Source organism: Eutrigla gurnardus, assembly GCF_963514095.1.
Source record: "Eutrigla gurnardus genome assembly, chromosome: 17".
NCBI lineage: Eukaryota > Metazoa > Chordata > Actinopteri > Perciformes > Triglidae > Eutrigla > Eutrigla gurnardus.
The window spans coordinates 9712146-9739074 of NC_139928.1; the positions used below are offsets into that span (position 1 = coordinate 9712146).

At 44.0% G+C, this 26929-nt stretch overlaps 1 protein-coding gene across 1 annotated transcript in view; it reads right to left on the minus strand.

The window, feature by feature from the left end:
• Nucleotides 1–25818, minus strand: part of rims3 (regulating synaptic membrane exocytosis 3) — a 29031-nt gene extending 3213 nt beyond the window's left edge. Inside the window, exons 1-5 of the mRNA XM_084032136.1 lie at nt 25663–25818; nt 15253–15569; nt 1504–1645; nt 1316–1428; nt 63–164 (exon numbers count right to left, since the gene is read on the minus strand). Coding sequence (XP_083888262.1) covers nt 63–164; nt 1316–1428; nt 1504–1645; nt 15253–15517 — 622 coding nt within the window. The 5' untranslated portion in view covers nt 15518–15569; nt 25663–25818. The remainder of the gene's footprint in view (nt 1–62; nt 165–1315; nt 1429–1503; nt 1646–15252; nt 15570–25662) is intronic.
• Nucleotides 25819–26929: the final 1111 nt, after the last annotated feature.

Here is a 26929-nt window from a genome sequence, read left to right on the forward strand (position 1 = left end):
ACATGAGCGTACAGACTGGTCAGCAGAATTATAATGCAGAAGCTGAAGTCGGTTCAGAGTACCTGGTATGTTCTTGGAGCCCGGTTTAGGGGTCAACCCTCTGGCCTGGTTGACCTCCACCTCCAGCTGCCCTCCTCTGTCTACCATGCCAACATGGACATCCCCTGGATAGAGAAAACACAATCTTTATAATGATCACTTAACCAGGTTTTACTCTCACTGACGTTGCAATGGCCAACATCCGACTGCAGAGGGCGACACAGAGCTGTAAGTCTGCCTTCACGACCAGGCATGGTGGAGCACAGTGCTCTCTCTGTTCTGTTTTTTCACAAGCAATGACCTTCGCATGAAAGATTTATACCTCATGCAAGAATAACTTCATCCGTGCTGAGTGAATACGCTGGTATTGTGCTACATTTTTAGACGCTGCTGTGCATCTCACAGTTGGTATGTCGGTATATGGCTGTAGATTTGATTCTTTGTCATCCTGCCGTCCCACAATTGACATTCAAGTGTATTACTTTAATTTTCCATGACGGTCTGCTTGCCTTTAAATTAAAATCTATGCTGGTTTTCCATTGTTAACAGACCTCCGTCTTGCCCCTATGGTACAAGTTGATGAGACTTCCTGTCCTGTAAAGCTACGGAAGAGGATTAGGTCCACATGTGATTTTTTTTCAGTTCTGACTTTAAAATCAGAATTCTGAGATTAAAGTCAGAATTCTGAGATTAAAGTCAGAATTCTGAGAATAAAGTCAGAATATCAGAATTCTGAGAATAAAGTCAGAATTCTGAGAATAAAGTCAGAATCTCAGAATTCTGAGATTAAAATCAGAATTCTGAGAATAAAGTCAGAATTCTGAGATTAATTCTGACTTTATTCTCAGAATTCTGACTTTAAAGTCAGAACTCAAAAACAAAATTCACATGTGGCCCTAATCCTCTTCCCTATAAAGCAGTAGTTTCTTTAAATAATATAAACAAAAGTCTAGCAAAGGACAAAAACATACTTTTTAAATAGTTTTATAGTAGGCCCAACTCTGTTTAAACACAGTATTTCTGCACAGCTGCAGATACAGATGAGGCTACTTTAATATTAGGCTTGCCTGCTGTTCTTAGATACAAGTAAGGAAAATGGTTGGGAACCACTGGTGGATTCGGTGGTTGTCAGGGGAAGGGAGCGAGGTATGAAAATGCCACTAAGGCCACCGAAAATAGGAGTGCAAAAAATCTGATATAATCTTACAAAGAATCAAGCTCTACTTGACAGGAATAAAAGGGATTGAACAGGAAAAGACGGGTCTTCTCGGCTTACCCATGGAAGGTGTAGCTAGCGTTTGCCGGCCGACAATCTGAGCGGGGCCGAGTCCATCCAGGAAGTCACTGAACTGGCTCTCAGGCCCCAGGCGTGTGGTGGGGAAGACAAACCTGAGGGACAAACGGAACGATGATGAACTGGATGGGTGGACGGATGGGTGGATGAACGGCCGCTCGGGTACTCACGTTCCGTCGGAGCTGTTTGAGTTGGTGCTGCCGTCAGTCGAGTCCTTGCTGCCCTGCCGTGTCACCCGGTTCCTCATCTCCACGGCGATGCCGGTCTCTGTGCTTCGTCGGATGGTGCTGCGGAGCTTCTTGGTCCCGCCTTCTGAGAAACACAGAGGTCACAGCTCCTGCTTCAGGTGCTCTTTTTCAGCAGGATAATCCACCGAGTATAATAACCGAAGGAAGCTGTCGAGCTGTCTGATAAGCCAGTCAGCTATTACACAGAACCAGCACCTGCATGATAAGTGCTTCATGGGGACGTGCCGCCTGTACATTTCAATGCAAATAGGTTTAGTGAAAGGATCTGAAGGCTTTCTTCTTCACCGACTATATATAGATACACCTGAAGTGGACCGAAAATTGATGTTTCTGCCAAATATGTTTATGTCTGTGAGATGAGCTGACTGAGAAATATAAAATATAAATAATATTGCTTTTAATGTTGCCTCAAAAAGGGAAATAAAGACAGATTCAGTTTATTCCGTGTACACCCATCGCTTCACTATATATTTTGATGAAAGATCACTCGGGCAAGGAGCCTGTCTCACATCCTCCCCCACTGGGATGTCGCCGTACTATTGGAAAATCGTTCCACTTTGCAGGCATTACAAGGGCCCGTTTTAAACTCGTGAGGCTAATTTTACAATGGCTCTTCTGAGTAGAGCGCAATAAGCTTTTAGGGGGACTCTTGAGCCTGACTAGCGAGGTAGACACACAAACAAATTGGCAGCTTGAGGAATGTTGTGACTGGTGGGGGAGAGAGAGAAGGTTGTGAGGCTGAGCTGAGAGGAGGACGGAGGGAGGAGGAAAGGTATTTAGGCTTTACAGCACTGCTGACACAAGGAGAACAGGAGCGAGCCGGAGAGCCGCTAACCCCACAAGAAGCTTTCAGGGCATCATCCCCCGTAATGACACACATATCTCCGTGTGACTCGACATGCTGAGTTCAAAGTGGTAAGGCACGGTTGAAGTGATTGGAGTGGTTCTGGATGTGACATGTTAGCAGACGACCCTTCCCTTATCCCTTCCATCACCCCCGCTTCTCTCTCTCTCTCTCTCTCTCTCTCCATGCTCGCACACATTACCCAGAAGTCTCAGGGCCTAAAGAGGCAATGCAGGCTTACATCTCAATGCACCTCAGGGCACGGACACACATTATATTTAACTATTATTTTGACAATAATTGTTTCAGTAAATGTTAGAGCAAAAATGCTAAATATTTCTCAGGTTTGAAGACACCACATTGAATTCTGGGAAACCCTTTCTCTATTTCCTAACATTTTACATTTTACCTGACGTTAATGAACGAAAATTAAAAAGAAATATGAAGAGACACTTTCATTCTCCCTTAGGTCTACAACTGTAAACAATAAAACAACATATATACATCAAATTCCCAAAGCCTTTTACCACTAGATAGCACTGCTGTCGGTACATTCACACCGCCGTGCAGCATTTACACTCGTACACAGTGCGTAGTGAGAAGTCTGGGCTACAGGGTGACAGTTTACTCACAAGGGAGGATGAGAGAGAGGCTGTGAGTCGTCGTGTTGGCAAAGCTTGGCTTTAAAAAGACTTCTGCAAACTCTAATTCTTCTTTCCTTTGACAGGGGCTTTCTAGGCAGGCCCGCTTTTTTAAATCCTGCAATAGGGGGTTTAAATACTTGAAAATGTCTTCAAACTTTTACAGACATCTCTAACATTCTCCCTTTAACTTGTTAATTTGGAGGTCAATCGCTGGCTCATAACAAGAGAAACAAACTGATTGAGGTTTTGTGTTTTAGTGCTGCAGCCGTGCAGCTCATCATGACGGCGATTGTGGTCGCCGTAGGAGCTCGTACGACTCTCCTCCATCGGAGCGCCGTCACCGCAGGAGACTCGTAACAAGCGGTTGCTTATTGTTACCAGTTAAGCTCACACCCAGGAACGGCCGTCCCACTCCATCAGCCCGAGCAACTACCAGCTCATCGAGCATCCTCGCCAAGCCCATATCTCATTGCCATGACAACCGCAGACACTCCACATCATCACCATCACTATGGCGATAACCAGACAGCAAACAAAGACACTTGATGAGTCTTTGGGGACTGTAAAAAAAAAGAGTGGATTGAACAAGAGGAGAGATGACTTTCAGAGGAGGATGAGGAGTGAAACTGAAGAGAAAGGACAAGTATAAATAAGTGTTGAGGAGAAACGGGTAAAGTGGAAGATGAGAATGATGGGGTCCCATGGGTGCTGGAGGAGAGGGGTGCTGCCTTCAATTTATAATCCTGCAGTCAAGAGTGTGTGCGTGTGTGTGTGTGTGTGTGTGTGTGTGTGTGTGTGTGTGTGTGTGTGTGCGTGTGTGTGTATGTTTACAGCATCACACCCAGACAAACTCCATGCCCTCCTGCTGCCATGACAACCCCCGCCCTCAGATCTGGACCCAGACAATGCCACCTGAGACAAACGGCGACAGGCTCATCCCCTATCACTTTTCAAAATTCCATTCATCCAGGCAACATTTCCCCGAAACTCCTGCACTTTGGACTGCAACATGGACTAACATCATCACCGCAACGGTAACTTGAACTCCTGCCCGTCTCACAGCTGAACCACAACGGCTCGCTGGTCAGGAATGCAGCATTTCTCAAAGTTATTCAAACATAATTAGTGTATGATCTAAGTATCGTGACGGTCAAATGTGTCCCTGATGATGGTGGATCTGTCAAAAATACCCATGAGAGTGAGTTCACACACAAGAGTGGGACATCCCCACTATAAACCCATCTTTGAACTATTCATTTAACTTCATATCCACACTTGTTACTCATTTGTCAGCCGTTCCCTCTCATCAGAACAGCCACCCCAACCCCCCAACCCCCCCAACATAGTGTAAAGGAGTGATCTCTTCCTTCCCTTTAATCCCCTCCTCCTCGCCTGCGCTTTCCCTCCATCCGTTTCCATGGCAATGCCGTCTGCATTGCACCAAGAGCCCCGGCTGGCGTGTTCGCTCATAAGCCTTTCCCCTCTCTGTGTCTTTCCTATGTATTGTCCTCTCCGAGAGTCCCACTCCTTGATTGGCCACCACTTTTGTGTTCCTTTCTCCGTCTTTATATCGGATCTCACACCCTCTTTGTTTGCTTGCTGTTTGTGTTCTTATCCTTCCACCCCTTCCTATAAACACACTCACTGATATGCAATGATTCCTTTATTTGCTTTTATCTGCATTTCCAAAATCACTCTCACGTATCTTTTCCTGCTAATCCCGAAGTTCTCCAGTCTTTTAGCTGCCGTGCATCTTTTTCACACTAACGTCTAGCTCTTCTCCCATCACATCTAAATCATGACGTACGGTGTGATGTTCTCCTCTCCCTCTGCTGAACCAACTTTGTTATACAGCGTTAACATCAAGTGCACACACGTCCTGGAAGGAGGAATTAGAGGTAGTCTGACAGATATGAGCAGCTAAAATAACAACATTACATAAGTGGTTGTGCTTTATCATGCTAGAGGAGAGGGGGTCTTTGTGTGCGACAAGGCTGTTAAAAGTATCTCCCATTGGCTTGTCTATAATGAGTCATACAAAGTCCCTGAAGACACGCTCATGAATATCGCAGAAATGCACGGCCCGGAGAGGAATCACATGCTCAAAACTTTCTTTGCGCGTTTGTGTATAAATCCAAGTATTCGTTGAGACCACTTATGCAAGCCACATGTTTGGTAATCATGATGCGGCGAGATCATTTCACAGGGAAGAAGATTAGGAGGGAGACAGGAGTGATACGGATGGAAAGAATTATTAGCTTCAGTGGAGAGAATTAATAGCGGGAGGGGGAATAAAGAAAGGTGGGATTACTGAAAACGCCAACAACGCAGAAAAGAGCCACACACTGTGAACGCGTGCACGATATATAGCTTATCTGTGTGTGTGTGTGTGTGTGTGTGTGTGTGTGTGTGTGTGTGTGTGTGTGTGTGCGCGCTCAACAGATCATAAAAGCTGCTCTGACATTTGGAGAGAACACTGATGAAGCCTTTCTCATTATATGCTGTAATATGGAATGCTGTTTTTAGACTCCCTGGCCGCGCCGACATGCCTATTGGATGCACCGGTGACGGCAACGATCCGCCATGCATAGCAACAGTAACCAAGCAGGAGCGTTGAAGATGAAAGATCTGTTGTGGTGTCTTCACCGCCAGACCCCTGCTAAATATGGACGAGGGGAAGATTCAAGGGAGAAGAAGAAGTAGGACGAGTGATATATATATGAATATATGAATCAGTGATTCAGAGCCGTAGTCCTGTGTCATACGGTTACATAAGCTCGGAGCCAGTGATGCAATGATGACAGCATATAGACAGTATGAAGCTAGATACAACATATTCATAGACTGTATACAAGTGACGTCACCCGTTGTTTTGAAAGGGTTAAAGTTCTGAGACGAAAACACGGACGGCTCCCAGGCGAGACATCGCTGTGGTAGCGAACTGTGGATAACAAGGTTGCCATGTCCTGAAGCGCAAGTTGCTTTATCGTCAGTTTTACTCTAAACGGGACCATTATCTACTAAATCCTGATGCATTGACGAAGACTTGAGACCCTAAACTGCATGTAAACTATGTTTAGTGAGGTAATAAATCAAGTGAACAGTAGGGTCATTGTCTCATAGACTTCCATACAATCGGATCAGAGAAGGCGCCCCCTGCTGGCAGGTTAAAGGATTCTAGTTTAAGGCACTTGGCTTCACTTTTCAGAACCGGAGGTTGCCATCACATAGTTATCTCTGTGGAAGGATCATATCAGCCTACAAGTAAAACAATATTCTGCAAATAAGAAACGTAGATGGAGTGAGATGGTTTTGCCCTCAGGGATAAGGCTGGTTAAAACACAACAGTGTGAACAATCATTCCACTAATGCAAAGTACAGTTTAGGGAAATGCACAAGACCTTTTTGAATCCTCATGTCGCTGTTCAATCACAAGCCTGTGTTTTCTTGCTGCTTTGTGTGTGTGTGTTTGTGTTCTTCCTCGATAATTCAACCATTTATGAGACCTTGCCAGCAGTCCACTTTTCTAAGACAGGCTATTGAACTCTAACAGAGCATGCAAAAACAAGTTGGCGAGTTGAGTGGAGCTTAGCGCCCTAACGTACTCTGCCTTTAATGGTAATGCATGGGAGTTAAACAAAAGTAATCCCCCGTGTTGCACTGTCAGTGTGTGTGTGTGTGTGTGAGTCACATCAACAGCTTAGGCAGGGACATCAGCCAGGGAGTGGTCAATACCAAGCAATTAGCCTTTCTCAGCGCCATGTTGGATAGGAAATGATTTCTCGAAATCTAAAACCTTCACGTATGGCAGGATGTCTGTCAGTGAGTTAATATGCCACACAGGCTCCCGTCTAACGACAATTCATTACAATGAGGAGAAGAGTAATCTAATTCAGATGCGATTTCCCCTTGATTACTCAACTCCACGGCTGACGGGGCGAATAATGGCGGCGGAAGATTTCTAGGGAAGAAGCAGATGAGAAGATATCACCTTGCTAGAAACTAAACCTTTCTATATTTCACAAAACCACGTTGCCTTTTAAGCACTGAACATCCCTCTCCGCTGAGATACAAACAAAGAGAGAACAGGATTATGATTGGTTCACTGCAAACCAAACAAAGATAATCTCAACAAAATGTCTCACTAAGTCTTCCAATCAAAATGATCTCGGCAGGATGAGATTTTTCCATTTCCTTCTTATCTAATTCAACTATTTTTCTGGTAACACTTTGACTTCAATCACAATATTGAAGCAAATTATACTTTGTAAAAGAAAATCAAACTCAGGTCAAGAAAATCCCAGACAAATCGATTTGAGTTGAGCAGAAGGGAAAAGATGTCACCATCTTGGCAGATTCCTTTTCTGATTTAAGAGCAAATACCATTATAAGTCTGAGAACTAAACCTCTGAGTCAATGTTTCCTGCAGTGCAGTAGCTGCCTCCCTCGTCCATGACACAGATTCAGATTTTCAACCTGTATGTTCACCTTGGCTGACGAGGAACTGTGTGAGCTAGTTGCTCAAATGCACCAAACGCTGCCCTCCCCTCCACATTTCCTTCAACACCACCTTATGGCAGACGGCAGCCAGCCCTCTTATGTTGAGAGGAGATGTAATGGCACCCTGATTATAGGTCTTTTACACACACATTCATACACACACACTCACAACACAGTGACTCACCTCCCACACTGGTGTCCACACTGCCACTTACCGCCCGTTAAAGCCTCGCTCTTGATCATTTTCGACCCAGGTTGCTCAATCTGAGAACTCTTACTCTATTAGTGCGGGTGTGCCAGATCAGCTAAAAGCCCCCAACATGAGAAATAACACCTCAGCTGAATCTGCTCTGTGAAAACTCTGACATCATGCAAGACTCTGGGAAATCACTTGTTAAGCTCTATAGCTGCTGGTAGGTGGGTTTTGTTCTCTTTGGATGGAGCCGTTTCCACTAGGGGTGTGAATCTTTGGCTTCACAGCGATTCGATTCGGTTAACGATACGGTAGTTGGCGATTCGATTCAAGGACGATTTTTTTGTTGTTGTAACGATTCGATTCAGTAACTTGTAACCAAAATTCTATATCCATTAAATAAACATGCAATAATGCGAGTGAGACTATCTGTATTCGTCTGAAATGTGAAAAATAACATATTTATTCTATAAAAAAGTAGTCCTCCATAATATTTTATGCTGAATACAAAAATGTAATTAAACATTGCTCAGTTATTTTTTTTTTACATTTTCAGTAGACTACATGCTGGCAGGGGAGAGAGTGTCTTAAACGTATTAAAACATTAATCACAAGTAAGAATCACGATTCATACGATTAAATGCATTTATATCGATTATCGGTGAAGCCAAAACGATTCATTCTATTTATTTATTGTAGCAGATCGATTTAGTAGAATCTATAGGACTGACAATCGATTCATCGATTAATCGAATGAATCGTTACACCTCTAGTTTCCATGTAGCTTCATATCGACATAGAGACATCTGATTGGTGCCAATCCTGTCATGTGACTCTCAGCAAGAAAGCTAATCGGCATATTATCAAGAAATGTCCAATTCATCCTTTTACTATACAGGTTGCATCAGATTGTAAGTGCTTACGATATCACACGTTGTTGAGAGCTTTGTTGATGGGTTGACACACACACACGCACACGCACGCACGCACGCACACACACACACACACACACACACACACACACACACACACACACACACACACACACACACACACACACACACACACACACACACACACTCTTTGTATGCATACAACAGAATGTATACAGCAACAAAGAAAGAGAGATTCACAGTTGAATGGCTCGCCAATCTGTGGCTAAGAATAGAGCACGGAGGAGTCGGTGGGTGAGATTGGGAAACATGATAGACGTCCTGAGAGAAAGTGAGAGCAAAAAAAAAAAAAAAAAGAGATGGGGATGAAAGGAGGAGAGATAGAGGAGAGTGAAAATGAAGACGTCAGTGAGCTGGAGGAGACATAGAGAGGGCGACGTGGGAGTATGGCAGGAAGAGAAAGTGGAGAGAAAGTGATAGCCGGTCAACATGACGGGGGGTTTGGTAGCCTCTAAAAGCTTTTTAGGTTTAGGTTGTCACGAGAGCCAGGGACTCAATACACATCAAAAGAAAAATGAGGTGGGGCGAGTGAGGGAACACAGCAGCAGTCTCACCTGAAATAGCAGCTCAAAAGGCTGAAAGAGGATTTTTTTTCCATTACTCATAGCGAGTATGTGTACTACCATGTGTAGTCATCCTGTGAAATACCTATTATTATGAAAGCTCCCCAGTCACCACAGGTCAGAAGCTGCAACGTTCACAACTTCCACAGCCGCAATTCATACAATCCATTGCTCCTTTTGTTCATAAGCCTTTTTCGGAGCCGTCTTGATATGCAAGAATTTCTCTTAAGGGGCGAATTTTCCCTCAAAGGATCCGATCACCATAAGCTCTCCAAAAATGTCTCTGCCAAAATTCCTAAAGTGTGTTTCCTAGCTGTGACTCAGAAGCAGAGCAAGAAGTAGGGCACGAGTGAGTCACCCAGGAAAAAAAAAAAACGTAGAGTACTAAAATGCCAGGTCTATTCTCTGGTCTAGGAGACACATAGAGGCTAACTGCTGTTAACCCCTGGACGGACTAGTCGGTGACCTTTTGTTGCGTGATTTCTTTCTTCTGCCAAAACCTGCCTCATCCCTTTCATGTGCTTAAATATCACAAAGCCATCATGAATAGGATGATTCTTACACGGCAACATCCTGATCCAACAAAGTAAACACGACACATCTTCAATAATGAGAGGGAGAAAAGAAAACTGACTATTATACGAGACAGAGAGACCTTCAGATACAGTATTTATTCATGTGACGGGAATGACGAGGAAACACACACGGCACACAACTGCATCTATAAGTGATCGCCCAGCACGTCTTACTTATTCTGGGATCGGAGCAGAGACTCTTTGAAATGTTATGTTAAAATGTTCTCCATTAGCTACCTCCCATCTGCATCGCATCATCCTGTCCTGCAGAGCCACCAGTGTGGGGGGAGTGTTCGCGTCGCAGGTATTTAGGAACCAACAGAAGACTCTTCATGTACACTGTAGTTCAGGCTTTAACTAAACATTGTCCTGTCAACGGAGCTACACAGTATCAGCACTTCTCCTTGCTTATCGCTAATAACCACAACTGTAGGCTAACGTGAGCAAAGGACAGAAAACTCTGAAACGCCGCCGCCGTGACTCAACGTCAGAATCCCACTGGATGCTCCGGCCAACTACAGGGAGCCACGTGTCAACATTTATATTGTAGACGACTGTTTCCAAAGGATGGGTTTCTGTAGTAAATCTGCATAGCACCGGTGAATGTTCTCTACACAGAGAAACAAAGCATTCCTAGGGATTTCATTCTAGTATTTGGCAAATAAACACTGGAACAAAATTCATGGCAGTGGTTTGTGACACTGAATCGTTTTTATACCGAGGCAAATAAAAAAAAAAGGGAAACACCATATAAACCAGAAGCATATTTTTTGTCTTAACATTACTGACTATGGTGAAAGCCCCTTCACATATCTTCACTCCCAGGTTGGAGCTACAGTCAACTTGGAAATTATTAGTCTGGCAGCAGTACACCCAGAAATGTGTCTGCTGCCGGTCTCAGAACAGAGTTGGAATCAAAAGACAAACGGAGAAGTATTCTCTTCCTGTGTCACATATTTCCTTCTGTGTGTCTGTTTCTTTCCTGTGGCTCTGGTTTATTTCCAACACTATCTACAGCACCGCAGAAATAAACACTCGCAGGACAGCAAGACGTAAATACAGAATATTTTTGAAAGGAATTGAAAAAGTGAGGTTTAGCAAATAAAGAGCACGGGTGTGGAGTGGGATGAGAGAGCTCAACGGAGCAGAAAAGAGTGAGGTTAGACACAAACTGGGGGGGGGGCTGTTACAGTCGCGGTGTTTCACTGGGACGCTGACCAAAAGCACACACCAACTGACACGCATCCACGCCTGGTTTCCTTTAATCCTACTCTCCTGGTGCAGTGCATCTCATCATCAGAGGCGCCTGTTTCCCTCTGTGCAGACCTGACAGCATGCCGAGAGACGCTCTGCGGGATAAACCTGCTCAGGAGATAAGGCAGTGTTCAGCAGAGGAGTGACTCAACCATTAAACCTGGGAAGCCGTGTGTGTGTGTGTGTGTGTGTGTGTGTGTCCTCACCGATGCCAATAATAGCAGGTAATATATAGAACGCATCGAAAAAAGCCTCCATCAACCTGTTACAAAACCCAGAATAATGAGGCACCGGCTCAGTGGGAGTCGGCGCTGTGAATGGAACTACATGAGGAAAGCTGAGAAGCATTATGGAATAAAAACACACGGCGTCATTGTGGGGCTGCATTAAAATAGCCTGTTTCAAAGGCTCTAAATAAGGAAGCATATCTTATACAACAACGCCAGTTTTGTGAAAATGTGAATGTGAATTTCATATCGACCCTTATCTTCTATGCTACCTGGTTTTTATTAGTGTTCCTGTTCGGGGTTTGTTCCTACATTTCTCTCCTTTGATGCTGTAACCTGACCATGGCACATTTATTCACATATTTAGTAGGTACGTGCAGAGACAAGTGAAATATTAATGTGAAAATATGCATTGTGAGGAGGGCAGGACGATGATTCAATATGATAATTTCTTATCTTTCAGTGGAATTGAATTGTGATAAAATCATACATACGAGATAACGTGGCAAACAATTACTTATTATAATATAATAATGATAAAAACAAGCATACAGTAACTAAAATTTCTCCAAAAAACAGATTATTTTTGCACTAAAGTTAAGTTAAATAACAAAATATTCAGTCCTTTTCATGTGTTTAATTCACACAACAGCACACAAAACAATTATTTCTTGGAGACCAATTTATTCATTGAGTTACCTGAAAACATGTTGTGATAAATATGGTTTAGGAGATATGAAGTGACCTGTATCGGGATAGAAGATATTGGCCATATCAGCCAGCTCTAATTCTGTTTGATCGTTAACATGAAGTTAAACTGAGTGATGATGACTCCCTAAAGTCACACATTTTTGTTTGGAAACACCAGAGGGTAGAATTATACAGCGTGCATTAACACTGAGAACTGTCAGGTCTCAGCTGCTGTCTGAATATGGTGACAAGGCTGCCGTGTTAGATATCCTTGTCCTGCTCTAAGTCTGTTTGTGTGAAGATGTTTATCTTGGAGTTAGTGGCCCATTGAAATGAAGAATACTTTTTCCACTAAAAACATATTTTTGTAGATGGGATGCAGAACGATGGAAGGAGCTCATTGTAGGTGTATTAAGTAAGTATGTAATAGTTCCATCTTTTTTACAGATATTTTGAATGTATTGTTACTGTAAAAGGTCAGATAATTGGGCGATAATCAAACCAAAGTTGCCAAAACTTTAAAGCCAGTAAGAACCTGTGATCAGAAAAGATTTAATATTTAGAAATAAAAAACAGTAATTCTCTATTTCAAATAGTTTTATTTTCAAAAAGACGCTTGTTTTTGAATAACATAGGGACACGTCTACAAAACACTCCTTTGCTTGTGTAAGATCGTATCGGGACAGATTCTGTTCATAGTTGTAAAGTGACTGGATCCAAATCCCAAAATGGACCATGGCTAGAACCGAGCCTGCAGGAACTCTGACACATGACAGCACCATAAACACATTACCTCCCAAAGACGCTTCAATGGTGAGACGCTGACATGTTGTACATCTGATCTTTGTGTCTCTATCAGCAGGCTCAGTTTCACTGACTTTCTTTATTCCTCCCCATCATTAACTTTCATTTATTTAGTTATTTTCTTATAATTCAAGTAGATAAAGATGTTTTCAGTCACTTGAAAAAACGATTTTGATCTGATATTAAACATCAAAACCGGTGCACTACATTTAGAATAATGACTGAGAAAATATATTTTACAGCAGCAAGTTATTCAATAATATCAATTTATCAACAAGACAAATGGCGACTTTCTCTCTTGTTCTGCATGTATTGTTCTCATTTCTGCACCTAAACTCCAAAAGACTTCCCTAACACATCCCTTCTCCGGTTCAACCGGTGGCTTATCGGCCATTCAGTGATCAACCCAGCGAAGCGGGGGGGCCAGCACCGAGACCCCCCCGTCAACTAATCAATACCACGTGTCACTCGGGAACATGGAGTAGTGACAGCTAACCAGATTGGGCCATTAACGACCGCCAGGAAGGAATACGGAGGGGAAACTAATCAAACCGGACCAGGCGAGAAGGAATGTTTGCCTGTCGTTCCGTTCGTCTGTCTGCGTGACCTTCTACCTGTCTGTCTGTCTGTCTGTCTGCGATGGTCACACAACTAATTACATGCAGTTTTTCCTCTCGCTGTTGTGAATTATGAGGTAGATTAGGTTAGCTCATTCCGGCCTCTCTTGGTCATTGAGTTAACAGCCTTGTTTGACTCCAGAAACACAGTGACATAATCGTGTTATTGGGTAAAATAATTTACATAAAATACCTGGATTGTGATTTAATTTAATTTTCGCATCATGATTTATTTATTGATTGCCTTCCTGAGACTACTTCAAATAGGGATGAACCAATTCCACCAATTTCTCCCCAACTAATAAGTCCAGATCCAATACCAGTGCTCTCTTTTCCACAAAAACGGTCATGCAGGAGCTTCAGATAGCTCGGCTATAACGAGATGAAGACGAAGGAGCAGTGCATGATATTGTGATTTTGTTCCAGGGCGCGATGTGTACCTCTGGCAGCTGAGAACATCTAAATTTAGACACGCCACATCGTCTCCCCCCTCCCCCCCCCCTCATCTCCAGCCCCTCCGAGCCTCCTCATCCACACTTTCCCCTCCATTGTGCTCTCCTCATCACCACAAACACGGAGACATGAAAGCCCCCGTGGTGAGCATATCGACAGCTCTCCCTGCATCAGACAAGTGTCAGCTGGGTCTCAGCTGTCTGTGTCTGTGTCTGTGTGTGTGTGTGTGTGTGTGTGTGTGTGTGTGTGTGTGTGTGTGTGTGTGTGTGTGTGTGTGTGCCATCTCACTCTGATGGGAGCCAAAAACAAACTGGTAATGATACAAGATAATGATACGGGATTTAGGTGAGTGTTCACTGCTCGTTAGCCATTATGGTGGCTACGTCAGAGTTGGTATGAGACGAATAAAGTAACATTGTACATACAAAGCAAGCAGGCAACCATGAGGACACAGGCATACAATATTCTGAAAAGGTTACAGTTCATTGTTCTGGAAGGAGAAACAGAATGTGCTAATAGGATGCGGGGAGAAGAACAACGTGCTCATGCATCGCTCCTCCTGCCTCTCGGCCTTTACCAAGCCTCGGTATGTAATAGTGTTTTTCCTATTTCCCACCACGACTCACTGGGTTTGTGTTGGCTGGCAGCTTTTGTTGCACCCAATTCTCCCCCACAGGACACAAACTACGACGTAGCACCGTTATCATACAGCCACCATACACACTAGCTGCTGCACACCTACTTCAGAGTTAAACACATTACACTGTTTCAGGCTTGAAAAAAAATACTAATTATATTGACAATACCATGAACGGTAAAGCCAGTGAGAGCTTGTTGGATTAGATATTACAGGTATTATAACTGAGGCAGCGCACCATCAAATACCCTTTGGAGGAGATTATGCTAATGTTATTGTGCATACACTGACACAACCGCTGTTCTGTTAGACCGGCGCTGCCAAGAATTTAACCGCGCCACCAAAGTATTAAAATCATTTTTGTAAAAGCATGACGACTATTTTGAAATGTTAAAGCCGAGCCAGGATGACAATTAAAGTGTCTCGCCTATTAAAAACTCAATCTTCATTTGGAAATTATATGAAAGTAAAGCATAGCTGGGGGGGAGAAGAGCGAGAGACAAAAACAGTAGAAAGACGCAGAAATCGAAGAATGGAAGGAGGGATGGTGAGGAAAGGAAGTGACAGTCACAGTGAAGAAGTGCAAACGGCAGAAAAAAAAGAGAAAAATATGTTGTGATAGAGAGTATTAGATGGTGGCTCAAAAATCATGTAAAGGAAAGATAGAACCTAGAAGAAGAATAAATTTCACTTGCACTGGCAGTACTTTAAACTGACCTTGCTGGTTGAGCTGCTGTGTGCTCTTGCTCCACTGCGACAACCCCACAATGGCCACCATCTTGGCGCCCAGACTGGAGCGCCGCTTCTTGTTACCGGCCAATGACGTGGAGTCTGGGCCCCCGCTGCCGGGACTCTTCTCCAGGCTGTACATGGTCCCCGAGATGCTGGAGGAGCGCACCACGTTACGAGCAGCCGCACTCAGCCCGCTTAGGCCGCTCAGCCCGCCCGGGCTGGGGACCTCTACAGAGCTGCTGAGCATCATGGTCCTGGCTGGACTGGAGGGCCAATAGGCTGGCCGTAAAGATGGAGAGAGGCTGAGGAAGGTTGACAGAAACAGACATTAAGGTGAAGGCGGTAGTAGAAGGGAGGCTCAAATCAAAAGGACATATTGATGTGCAGTGTGCCCTCCACAAAAAATACAGAATAAAAGCTTCCCTGAGGCTGAAGGACAATAGTTTTCACTTAAATTCGATCACAATATCTCGATCACAACACTTATTGCAGAGGGCAGCAGAAACCACTTCCTACGCCATAAAAGACTAATAGAAAGTGGAAAGCTCTGAAAAGTTTTATTTGATCTCCAATAGTTTTGTGAACTGAAAAAAACCCACAAAGGTCAGCAGACGGGGACAGTGCAGATGGCAGCAGACTGTTCAAGTGGGTTAAGGAACATTTCCAGTCCCACACACACACACACACACACACACACACACACACACACACATTCAGGGCTAGCTTGCTGCTGAAGGGTGACCCTGTCAGCTGGTATTTGTCTTCTGTGTTTTTTTTGGAATCTTATTCCGTGCCTGATCTTAAACAGTGATGCATCATAAACTATCATGCCAAAGTCGATGGTTGGCTGCATCCTGGAAGGATACAGCGTGTGTGTGTGTGTGTGTTTGTGTGTGTGTGTGTGTGTGTGTGAGTGTGTGTGTGTGTGCACCTTCCTCTTGACGTACAACTCTCAAAACAGGCCCTTTTTCACAGCGGACATTTTGACTTGTCATAACAGGAAAAGCACAGGTGTTATTAATAACTTAATGATGGCTCCATTCTATTCAAGTATGCCAGTCAGCCGGCCGTGTGATGGAGAACCAGCATGCAGCCATCGTTCATTTTATCATTTGCAGCTGTGCTTCTCCTAATGTGACATGTCAAAACGTCTTCTGTGAAAAAAGGTCTATTATCCTTCACAATCTCGTTCTCACCATCTCTCTCCTCTCCTTCACTCTTTTCCACTCCTTACTTCTGCTTTCATGTAGTTTTTTTACACAGAAAGTACAGCAAAGCAGTATTTTGCCACTAGGAAGTCAGGTGATCTGCAAAACATGCTTTTTCTGTGCCTAAGAAGCATCCGTTTAACATAATCCAACACTAATCTCAGGAACTGGTGCACACTTTCTTAGACTAAAACACTCACTCCCATAACTGGGGAGTCATAAATAATACATGTAGTCCAGTGAATTTGCCCTGAATGTCACTTTCAAACAGAAGATGGAACTGCCCGGTGCTTTAGACGTCTCTGTAAATTATCATCTTTGCCCCGCTCTGTCACGCTGCCACAGCCATGATGCCCCCAAAAATACTGCTGACTGACACTTTTTGAAGGGATTCATTTAGCCCAATAACAATACCGAAGAGAGCGCTGAACTGCTGCAGCAAAGGGCACATTTTGGCATTTTCTAATGAATCTCCTAATAGCCGAGTGGAAGCCTGCATGCTCCGTACAGAGCTACAGCAGTGACATTTATCACAAGTGAAAACCGAGGGGAAAGAAAGAGGAAGAGGGGAGGCAGGGGCTTCACATCTAAAATTCAGGTGGGCCTATATGCCCTGATTTCCTACTCTCTCTTTTTGCCTCCCCCCTCTTCCCTGCTCACACTCTTTTCTATTCATGCACACTTCTCCCTCGACTCTCTCTTGGGGGGGCTCTGTACTTTGAACACAAAGGGAGCGGAGGAGAAAATGAGGATAGGGGAGGGACTGAGAAGGCTGCTTTCAGAGAGCCACGAGGGTCGAGAAGAACAAGTGAGACAAGCGGAAGGAAAGGGAGAGCGACCGGAGGAAAGGATGGATACAGATAAAAATACTGCAGGACGGTTTGGCCCGATCCGTGAGAAATAATGGCGTGGAAACAAGAGACGAGGGAGAAGAGCATGACACTGATTGTGACAACAACCGAGCAACCGAGACATGCATCCATTCCTCCTCTCCTCTTAATGATGGGATTCTCAGTGTGTGTGTGTGTGTGTGTGTGTGTGTGTGTGTGTGTGTGTGTGTGTGTGTGTGTGTGTGTGTGAAGACGTGCTCCAAAGTGAGATAGGGTGAACTAGAGTGTACTTTGTATCAGTTCAGCCCAGAGGACATCTAAACTGACGAGTCACATTGGTAACTGTGTTTCATATCCACAGAGCTAAAGTTAGTTTGACATGCCGAAACTCGTCTATTTAAAGGAACAGTTCAACATTTTGTGAAGTTTGCCGATTTGTTTCCTTAAACTATGAAATCAGAGCGACGGTGAATTATTTTGGTCACAGTCATTTCTCCCTGTTCTGGCAAACTGTTGACAGAATCACAACTCAAGGTCGACTTATTTGACATTATCAGAAAGCGTGGTGCTGTTGAAAGCTCTGGAACGATGATAAAGTGGCCCTTGAGTTGGGTTTGTTTTTTCAACAACCAACGTTGCTGTTTAGGTATGAGGACGTTACGAAAGGAATTATGAAATATTTATTGTTGGGCAGCAAAGGAAAAACATTTTATTCTTTTTTTTTTAGAGCTGTGTGAACTCCATTGCTTATAAATCAAGCAGAAGAAATAACGTTTATTTAAAGTGGAGTATGGAATACCCTTGTAAATATCAAGTGAAAATAAAGAAATATGAGTCATAGGGTTGTCGATGTGCTGCATATGACTAATAAAAATAAACACACACCTGTATTTATGAGTCTTTCAATCTTTGAAGATGCCACCATGTACGTGTCCCACATTCTGAAAAACCCAGAGCCCATCTGTCTTCAGGATGTCTGTGGATGTCTCTCTCTAACTCCCATCTCAGAGCTCATTTATTTCTCCTCCCGTCAGCACACCGCCACCTTCCACCCTAGCCCGGTGGGGGTTATCGACCTCTCCACCGCACCTCGACGCGACCCACCTCCACCCAACACCACCCCCCCGTTGTGTAAAACCTGGCCTCCTAATTTGACCGAGTGTTACACCGCGTCTCCACAGGAGGCGAGGCGTGAGCAGCGCAGCAGCCAAGTCCTGCAGACAAATCATTGCAGCCTTTTAAAACTAAAATGAGCATATTTCTCAAAATGTCAAATTATTTCTTTAATTATTATTTTCTCCTATTTGTCAGATTCAATGTGAGAGGTAAATGTTGACACGACATGATGCCTGGTTTAATATTACACCAACAGAAAACTGTTGGCAAGCCACCGTGTAGAAGACCACAAAACATGAACTTCAGAGGCATTCAGTTGCAGAGAAGCAACGCGATGAGCACAAATACCACAAGCTTTTAATTAGATATGGCTGAGCGATCCTGCGATGGTCTTTTTAAAGTCGCTCCCATATGCAGGCCATGCTGCCACTGCCAGTCACTTAATTAGCACACAATTTAGCTGCCAAGTAGATGGATGGACAGAAAGCAATTACTATAAAGTCAAGGTGAATAAATAAACATACATTTGAATAATAAAAACGTTACATCCGTCTTAGTCTTGTTAAACTTATTCATTGGCTTTTAAATTTGCTTTTAATTGTTAATTATTTTAATATAGTCTAACAGATGTGCTTCCTTATTTTCTCTTAATCTTAACTATAGGATACAACACATTACATAAACTGTACATATTACGAAGGATGTACTCAAGACTGTGCATCTGTTTTCTCAGTCGAGCCGCTGTGAGAACACGACCAAGAGACTGGAAAGGTACACAGGATGTTACTACAACATTCACTTTACATTTTATGTCCTGTACATGTCGTGTCCATGCAAATTGCGATGAGTGCAAGAGCGAAAAATCGCGGCGGCAGTGCACACGGACAGCCAGGAGCTGGAACGCACTTCCTGTTGAGGCGACCATGGAAACTTCCCACTTCCTGGTGCCTGCTGCCATTGTGATGTGCTACATGTCATGTTTGTGTGTGCTTGGCTGATGTATCTCTCTGATCGTAAGGGGTCTCTTAAGGCGAGAAAACAGAAGGTTGGCGCTGACACACACACACACACACACACACACACACACACACAGGCACACACGCACACGGAGAGAGTAAAGAGTGCCAGGCCGTGGGACGACTGAGAGCCAAATGGACCGACCACACACACACACACACAGAGAGAAGCCCAGCGTAGTGCAAACACGCATATGTTGTACTGGCTGTACGTGCCAGAGTGTGGCAGGGGGAAGAGCCAAAACGTTGAAAGATAGGGGCCGCTGACACCGATGTCTTGGCTGATGGATGCAAATTAACATCCAAGTCTTCTGCAAAACACTGCGCTGTGGCAAAGATTGGATTTCTTCAGTATCACACTGACCGAGAGAGTGCAGCGCATCAGAGGAAAACTGACCAGATACGGTCTCATCGCCGTAAGATATTCACAAATTTTCCATTTCACACTTTCTAGAACAATATCACGCCTGGTCGCACTCGCACACACACACACACACACACACACACACACACACACACACACACACACACACACACACACACACACACACACACACACACACACACACACACAGTGAATATGAATCAAATGCTAACAGCCATGAAAGGAACAGAGAGGCGAGTTGATGAGGAGCTTTTGATTCGCCTCTCCCAATGAAATATCCAATGAGCTCCTTAATGAGGTGAGTCATTGAGTCACTCCCTCTACATCACCTCGTGACAGCAGACAGAAATTCAATCCGTCACGCAGTGTTTTCACACAAATTGCCTGCATCAAGTTGCATCAGCTACAGTTTAAAAAGTCATATTGAATGTGCTCAATTTAAATCTGTGACCAATAATAGAAGTGAACAGAAATAGATGGATAGACATTAGAACTACTGCTGGTTGAGTTCACCTGCGTCCACTCAGCGAAGATGAAGGAGCATCAAAACCACAGCGAATACTAAAGAAATAAATAGATATAGTTCTATGGATTACGTCATGTTCATATACCAGTGAGGTATTGTTTTTTTTTTTTCTGTAGATATATTTTCAAGAACAAATGCTAAAAACCGCTAACATTATAAAACAGTGTGGAGCTTAAGTGAAATTTTGCGAGCTTATTTGCATCCTGCTTACATCCTGCTTACATTTTGTTATGATGCTCAAACATAATCCGTTAAAGGGTCATTATGGTTAATTACAACCCGAGTCTCATTACAAGAGATTATGAGAATATGGCACTCACAAAAGTAATGTGCAGAGATCTGGTAAGGCGGCGACGTTACAACCAAACCCTGACTGTGAGTGTCAGGCTGCTTTGATCCCAGCACACGATTAAGTCAGATCATCCATCTATATCTATATCTAAACCCCCATCAGATCTCTTTTTAAAAATACTGCTGCATTCCAAGATCTCGGTTATGAATCTGGTGGTGAGAGCCATGATGTCAATGTACTCTTCCTCTTGGAAGCTGCACTACCGCAGGCTCTCTCTGCACCATACTGCACATAATAATAAATAAAAAACACTTGGGTATATATATATATATATATATATAAAGCCACATTGATAACCATCAAATCACTACCAAGTGGAGGATCATTTCGAATGTTCAATCACTCATCCCCAGCTTCCCCCGAATTCCGCCCTAATCCCTCCGCAGCTGAGCGAGCAATACAACGTTTTCCTCTCAGCAGTGAATCAATTACCTTGTCCCGGATTTGAGCCAGCAGCCTTTTGAAGAAAGTGAGACTCCCTTATATCCTAACTTATCACCCCGCAGTCTCGCCAGCTCAAAGGGTTTTCCTCTACAGAGTGAAACTGAGACACACTATGTCACTGTGTTATCTCCTTTGTGTCCCAACAAAAGCCTGAACAAACACATCATCTTCAAATGTAAAGGTTTATTTGGAAAATAAAAATCCATTTTTCCCTTGTTGCACTCCAAAGCTGGGCCCTAAATCTCCTCTCACTCTCATCACTTGCCGCCCGGTACCGAAGCGTTCTCTTTGCGCCCACTTTTCCCTTTCATCACCATCAAAAGGCGGATGGGAAAGTTACTCTGTCAGCAGCGGGGGGATGGAGAGCTCGCAGAAAATAGAAAAATAAAAAGCCGGAGTGGCTGGACTGGAAGGAAAGTGGGTTAAGAGGGGCGTGATGGATGAGACTGGGAGCTTTCCTGACTTATGGCCTGCTTTCTCTGGTGACTAATGTGGACAGTGACGTCTCTCTCACTACCGCTCAGCCACCCTACACCATCTCTAAACCCCACCTGGGAGGCTGGGAGCCGGCCCGGGGGCCCTGGGGCAGAGTAGCACAGGGACTCTCACCCCAATTACCACATTTGGATGACCAAGCTCCAGCTCAGACAGCATGGGCTGTGTGGTGCTGAAATGGGGGCTAGAACAAACCAATGGGGACGAGGCCAGGGGTCGACCAAAGCGCGCCTCCCTGTCTTATTTATTGCTAAACCTCTTGAAGGGATGTGTGCATTGTAACATAGTCAGATCCCGAGGGAGGACAAGATAAGGGCCCCATATTTATCCCTCTCCCAACTTTCTTTAATGCATTTCTCTTCCATCTTCCTTTTATGTGACCTGGTTTTTGGGGTTGCATGTTTGAGTGGTTGGCAGATAGCAGTCCTTTGGTACAATGGAACATTAGTTAGCCGTTGTCATTTGCCATTAATATAATGTTTTTCAAGGCTGTAAGTGTTACCCACCATTAAATCCATTTTGTGTTTTTCCTATACTGTTAATTGTAATACGCAATTATGTAGTCAGATTGACATTTTCTTAAAGAGTAATTAGAAAGTCTTTCAGTTTAAATTCTCATTAACATGCAGTCCATTGTGAGGACAATAAACTACACAAATTGACAATAACATTAATGGGAAACCATGATTTAAAGTGACAGTGGCGTAGTTGGATGCAAACTACAGGCTTATATTTCAGCTTGGTGCTCAAGACGCCATTCAAAAACCAAACCTTTTTTTTTTTTTTTTCTCTTCACTTGTATTGCAAACTAGTTACGTTCCCAGCAGTGAACATGGCCCCACAATCAGCTCACAGTATGATATGGACAAGGATTTTTACGGGGGTACTTTTTATAGTGTTTTGGCTGACTCGGCTATTCAGCTGTATTTATTCCAGCCAGAGTATACGGCCGCAGAAACGCAGCGGAGAGACGCTCCAGAAACTGAGCTGCAGAGAGCAAACGCTGATTGCTTAAATTGCCCTCTGATGAAAGGTATTCGGTTGAGTTACCTCTTAGCGAAACGCTGAGTATATTTAAGTTGGGTTTTTACTGTAAAAGCTAAAAATGGAAAGAGTGAATGGCCTCCTGTTGACAATGTGGAAAATAAAAACAATGCTGTCTTGGTACACTGATTCAGACAACAGAGCCGCCGTGTTTTTATAAATATATAGGTGTAACTTGTTGTGGCTGATAGGCAGCACATGTAGTCACTGCTGGAGAACCACGCTTTCATTGCTTCAATGGTCTACCGTTGACATACTGATGCACATAAACATAGCTACAGATGGTGACATATAATAATGGTGAATGATATAATTACTGTAACATCTCTTTTCTTTAGTAGAATTGATTTAAGCAGGAAGCACACCAGACTTTTGTCTCAAACACAGGTTTGAAGCCTGCGAGTGACTCCCGTGCGTATGATGATGGAGGAGGTCACCTTCCCTGCAGCAGCTTTTAAGCACATATCAGGTGTTGAGAGGAATTGATTTTCTCAGGACTCTTGTTGCAGAGTCTGATATAGCTCGGTACAGTGGCATTCAACTGGGTGCTCTCCTGACTTTGTGTCATGAAAAATACCCGTAACTACATCCATAATGTTTGAACTCTTCTGGATGTGATGCAATCTGAGTGTGCAAGATAATCCCAATCAAGACTATATAATCACATTAGTGGGAAAAGAGGCCCGATACTGACCAAGCGTTCATTATCAAGCAATCGCGGCAACTCTCTGATGATGATACATCACCAGTTGGCCAGTGAATTGTGCCGTGCAGATGGTCGTGTACAAGTGTACACAGCCACACGCGGTGCCACAACAACATATGCACACACACACACACACACACACACGTATAAAGATGCACACACACGCTGAAGCCTGCTCATTACTATGATAAGTGTCTGCTCTGCCCCCTGATTGTTTTCATTTTATTTTCATTTCAAAGAAGAGCAGGACCAGCAGCTGCCAGCTACAGATCTGAAGTGTGGTCAGATGTGTCAGTGAATATGTGAGTGGGTTGTGGGTGTGCACTGCACTTTGCCTTTGCCCTTTTCCAGCTACGATGTTTGAGGTTTGTGTGCGTGCGTGTGTGTGTGCGTGTGTGTGTGTGTGTGTGTGTGTGTGTGTGTGTGTGTGCAGAGCCTCTTTAATGATGTAGCACATAACACTCAAGCTGGCCTTTTGAGTAGCCAGCTTATCTGGTAATATCTGACTCGTAGACACGCACACATATTTCACCCTGGTTTAAAAAGGACTGGGTTTTGTCTGCCCTCTGAACTTTTGTGCCTCTCATCTGAATTCTGCAAACATGTGAAGCTAAACTGTGACACAAATACATGAATACTTGACTAAGATTTAGTCGTGTAAGCTGTGTTGCACAGCTGTCTTTTAAGCATAGACTGTATATAAGAAGCAGACGTAGTCATCGTGATGTCACCCCGTAATTTGTGGAATACTAAGCCTCGAGTTCGGCATTTTGGCCGCCGCCATCTTTGAATTTTTGCAACCAGTGAACTGAAGTGACCATATTTGGACTATAGAGGAGTGATGGGTCGCCTCTTGAAGGGCAGAGAGAATGCAAATTTAAGGCACTTCTGCTTTGGCTTCACTTTTCAGAACCAGAGGTTGACACCTGGTTTAAGGATGTAAAATTGGATGACACATTTTTCTGTAAAGGTATAGAATATCGAATTTCTGGAAAATGGCTTCCCCATTGAAATGTTTTGAATGTAGACACAGAAACATGGCTTTCCAAAGGACGGGGTTGAGTCTCTTTCCAGCTTTTACTTCTCAATGGATAATTCAGAGGATAAAGTGGGACTCAGACTTGGATATCAAGAGTTAAGCACATGGATAATTATCCTCTTTCTCCTTAAAACCAGCCAAGGAGTGCAAACTGCTTTAGTGCCAGCAAACGTAGTCCTGTAATGCTTCTCACTATGTGCTGAACCCCAGCCATTGCATGTCAGAGACACACTTAAGCTTTCAGACCGTAGGATTTTCTGAGCAAGACTTAAAAGACGCAGGAAGCTCGAGAGCCCCATCACATGCTTCTGCCCCCATCCACAGGTGCCCCACACACACACACACACACACACACACACACACACAGGGGGGGGACACAGTTTGAGCCAAGATCTGGACATTGTTGTGTTTGTGTCGGGCCATCTGATATAATCTCACACCTCAGCATGCATTTGGCCTGGCCTGAGTGCTGGCAGAGGACATGCATGACCAAAATATGCTTATTCTCACCCCCATACTCCCTTTCTCCCTCCCTACCTTCACCGTCACCGTCACTCAGACAAGCTCACACACACACAATGAGCAATGCACTTTTCCTGAGGCATCTTTAAAACATTGACCCCATGCAACCCGAATAAAGATCTCCAGCTGAAGTGCTGCCAGACCACTGATGTGCTGAACTTTGTCCCTACGCCATAAAATCAACAGATAATTAGTTTGTATACATTAAGATTGTTTAAAATGCTGGTGGGGCATATTTAAATGCACACACATGTAGTACGCCACTCATATAAATGCAAAAGTAAAGGAGAAAAAAAGAACATTTGAGTATTTAGGTCACATTTACAATCACTCCTGCAGGCTCAATGTGCATTGCATTGTCTATACATCTCAAATGGCCACAGCAATCCCTTTAACAGGGCTGAAGTAGGACAATGCATGAGACTCTAAGCTCATCTTGGCATTGCTCGGCTTCTACTGCTGCAAAGGTGAGAGTGTAAAAGAGGAAACCAAGTCTGCACAGCTTATGGCTCACTAATCATCTAATCTGTTGCCTGTCGCTGCTACAACAGGCCTATATGCATATAACAACAATGGAGACAGATTCGCGTGAATGCACGCAGCTCGAGCGCGCGCTCCTCTCATCGCCGACTCATCTGCTATGAATTGCATTATTCGGAATATCAGTCCCCCGGCGCTGTCAATTAAAGAAAAGGGTAATCAGAGCACTTACCGCTTACAGCGAGGAGCGGCGAAGGCAAGGTGCGGAGTCGGAAGTTGTCAGATAACTGTGTGCTTCTGTCGTATCTGTATGAAGGTCATCGTTTTGGGTTTTTTCTTCTTCTTTTTTTTGCTGTGCTGGATGTGCTGTTTGCTGGACGGTGTCTCCGCTTAGCGCTGCTGGTCACACGGCATCCAAGGCGCGGTGAGAGGCGCGCTGCTGTGTGGAGGAGAGGAGGAGAGAGTGGAGGAGGGAGGGAGGGCTGGGGAGAGGAGAGGAGAGGAGAGGGGTGGTTTCATGGCATGGCAAACAGCGACAACGTGTGGCTTTGGTAAGCGAGGATCAATACTATCGATCTTCCAAATGCGACAGAAACGGAGGGGTCGCGATACATAATCAGTTCGTTGTTCACATGGTTAAGTTTGCGTGGACGGCTGCGTTCAATGCCTGGTGTAAACATCCAGGTCTACAGAGATTAACGTTACCTAGAAGCCAGGTAACGTTAGCGTCCGGTTAACCCGCTACGTGAAACACACATTAAATAGGGAATGTGGCGTTTTAAACGTGTTAAAGGCAGCGCTTTCATGCTTACGTTTGACATTTTGGAAAATGAGGCTTTATTCGTCTTTGTGCGGAGAGTTGGGTGGATAGCTAAAATGAAATCGCTTCCGTCACGCGCGTCAGCTAACGCTAGCTAAAACATTAATGCTGCCTTCACGTGCTAGTCGGAAGATCGTGCTTCCCAATTGCGATATCGCAATTACGACAATGTCACGTTCAAGTGCTTTGTTGTCGGGACGAATTGAAAAAAATGGCAGATATTAGGTTTTCCGTTACCTGCGTATTAGGATTTTTTTTTAATGCAAATGCAATAACTTAGCACCGCGCTAGCAGGCTATGGTCCATTTGTTATTGATAATACATAAATAGCATTGGTCTATATCAAATTAAGTGGACAAAGATTACAGATTAAAATTATGTACACGAACAACAGCTAATACTTTTGGCACTGTTAAAAATAACGTGCCATCCATTACTGATGGTCACCCCAACTCGGGAACTCTGGTATCAACATTATCTCTCGTTTCCCACTAGTTATTGCGTTTTGAAGGGGAGTTGCGCAATTTCCGAGTCGGCAACTCGTAATTCCCATACTACGTGAAGGCAGCATTAGCTACAGGTAACCAGTTTACCATTAGCATAAAGACCGGAAGTATACAGGAACGGGTAGCCTGGCTCTGAGCTAAGGCTAGCTGGTGAACACAGTGGAACAATTCGC